Source organism: Capsicum annuum, chromosome 4 (assembly GCF_002878395.1).
Source record: "Capsicum annuum cultivar UCD-10X-F1 chromosome 4, UCD10Xv1.1, whole genome shotgun sequence".
Classification (NCBI taxonomy): domain Eukaryota; kingdom Viridiplantae; phylum Streptophyta; class Magnoliopsida; order Solanales; family Solanaceae; genus Capsicum; species Capsicum annuum.
The window spans coordinates 180,876,168-180,878,640 of NC_061114.1; the positions used below are offsets into that span (position 1 = coordinate 180,876,168).

Sequence of the window (2,473 nt, forward strand, 5' to 3'; positions counted from 1 at the left end):
GGGAGAAGAGTGCAAATTGGGAGCACAAACCAACCACACCTTCTCCGACGGAACTACTTTTTAGGTAAATCAAACATTTAGCAATAAAAAAGAGCTGAAATTATTGTTGGACGTAGCAGCTATGAGAAATTCTTTTGATTATGCTACGTTGAAGAGCTGCAACAAATTCCTCAAGGTGAAATGTGTTTGTCCTAGCTCGATTAGATGTTGCGAGCGAAGAAATATGAATGCACAGACAGATTTGTCATCTATAAATACGTCACCGATCATAGTTACAACATCGAATACGCCACCTGCTGCCATAGGAAAATCACATCTAAAGTCATTGCATCGTTGTGTGTGAACATGTATCACGAAGGAAAGGGTTCAAACACTAGCGAGATTTGGAGGATCATTTTCAAAAACTTAAAAAGTAGACCAAGCTATTGGAAATATAGGCTGGGGGGTGTGATTACCAAGGAAATGGTTAGAGGGACTGATGAGCACGGGTATTCCTGCCTGCCCACTTTTTCGTACATGATCAACGTTCTTAATGTTGGCACTACCTATTCCATCATGGTGAACAAGGTCGATTGTAGGTTTACGTGCTGCTTTTTATCGTTGGGCCCTTGCATTAGGGGATTTACCCACATGAGGAAGGTTATTGTGGTTGATGACACTCATTTATATGGCAAGTACGAGGGCATGCTACTAAGCGCGGTTGAACAGAATACGGAGAACCATATTTATCCCATTGCCTTTTGCGTTATTGACAAGGAGAACTATGCATCTTGGATGTTCTTCTTTGAGAAGCTGAAGTCTATTGTGATCGATGGACCAGATTTATGCTTTATCTCTGATAGGCACAAGAGCATCGCCAACGGTATCGTGAAAGCGTACAGCCATGCTTATCACGGGTACTGCATGAGGCACCTAGGTGAAAATCTCTGGGTAAATCACCACTACGGAGAACACCTCTTCTATTCTACAATGCGGCAAAGGCATATTCTCCCGAGGAGTTTAGCGACCATTTTGTGGAATTCAAGAACTACTATCCCGAGGTAGCCTTTTTCCTCGAGCATGAGGTTGGTTTTGAGAAATGGAGCAGGGCATATTTCTCCCGTAATAGGTTTGACGTGATGACCACAAATATTTCCGAGTCGGTGAATGCTATATTGATTGACGAAAGGGAGTACCCCGTGGTATCCATATTCAATTCGATTGCCAAGTGGTTTGATGAAATATTCAGGAAGAGGCGTGCCTACGGCCTCAAATGTAAGGATAACAAATTTGTTTCGACCGTCGAAAAGATCTTAAGAGACAATATGAGCGAGCGCGACTCCTTCTATGTAGAGAACATAAGTGGGGACGAAAGGTAATACACTGTGTTTGGAAGTGGCAATACGACCAAAGTTGACCTGCTGGAAAGGTCGTGTTCTTGCAGGAAGTTTGACCTGGTCAAAATACCATGTGTTCACGCGATGGCCACTTTACGATTGAAGCATGGTGAAGATTATAGTTTGAGAGTCTATTATTACTCTTTACCCCTGTATAAAGTGGAAGAGTACCTCCTTGCATATTCAGAATCAATTAATGTTGTCCCTTTGAAGTCCGAATGACGCGTGCCACAAGAATTGCTAGACGTGAACATTATTCCATCTCTCTTGATTTCCAAGCTCGGAAGGAAGAAAAGAAAATGCGTTAAGGGTGTGGGCGATACTTTCAAGTCAAAGAGGAGGAACAAGTGTTCACTGTGCAAGAGACGCGGGCACAAGAGAACCACTTGTAACAACAACAAATCGTAGTTAGTCTTGTATGAATTTATATTTTTGTAAGTCATGGCAGTGTATGCATTTTGAAAACCCTTCAGTTGTTTGATTAATGCCAGATTTATTGACTGCACTCTTAGTCTATTATCGATCTTTTTAAAGTATTGCATTTATTGTGTGTCCGGTCTATTTCTTTTATTCTTTATTTAACACATGATTTATTATCTATCCTATATAAGGTCTATTAAAAATCCTAAATATTCAAAAGGACAGATGCAAGCAGTTGAGCATTTATTACATATCAAAAAAGTTATTGCACGTCCAATCAGACTTTGCGTCGATTGGGTATACGCTACCTCTCTTCCATTTCCACCATTCACACGTCTACCAACCAAAGGGCGGAAAGACCAAAGGGTTCTATTTTAGTCTATATAAATACCCATCTACGGCACCCAAAATTCATCTTCATCAACTCAAAATCAGATTAAATCGATGACAAAATGTCAGGCATTTCTTTAAGACCCAAAAGGAGGATCAACCGTAACTACGACCTTCTCCTCCTTCGTAACGACTTCAACCACCTCTTTTATGGACTGGGCAGGACAGGGAGCATGTCCACCGTAAACTCTGACGGATCATCCATTTATGTCTTTTTTTTTATTTGTTTTAATGTCATTACAATGGGAAGCTTTCATGTTTAGGTTTATATTAGATGAAAGCTTCTG

At 40.7% G+C, this 2,473-nt stretch overlaps 1 protein-coding gene across 1 annotated transcript; it reads left to right on the forward strand.

The window, feature by feature from the left end:
• Window positions 1–462: 462 nt before the first annotated feature.
• On the forward strand, window positions 463–1,598 carry LOC107868795. The gene is made up of 3 exons (XM_016715433.2): window positions 463–930; window positions 981–1,354; window positions 1,424–1,598. Exons 1-3 carry the CDS (start codon window positions 463–465, stop codon window positions 1,596–1,598), a joined length of 1,017 nt encoding a protein of 338 aa, XP_016570919.1.
• Window positions 1,599–2,473: the final 875 nt, after the last annotated feature.

Coding starts and splice junctions, on each gene's coding strand:
- LOC107868795 (XM_016715433.2), top strand. CDS start 463: ATGGTTAGAGGGACTGATGAGCACGGGTATTCCTGCCTGCCCACTTTT. Junction 931..980: donor ACCTAGGTGAAAATCTCTGG/GTAAATCACCAC, acceptor AATGCGGCAAAG/GCATATTCTCCCGAGGAGTT. Junction 1,355..1,423: donor AACATAAGTGGGGACGAAAG/GTAATACACTGT, acceptor GTGTTCTTGCAG/GAAGTTTGACCTGGTCAAAA.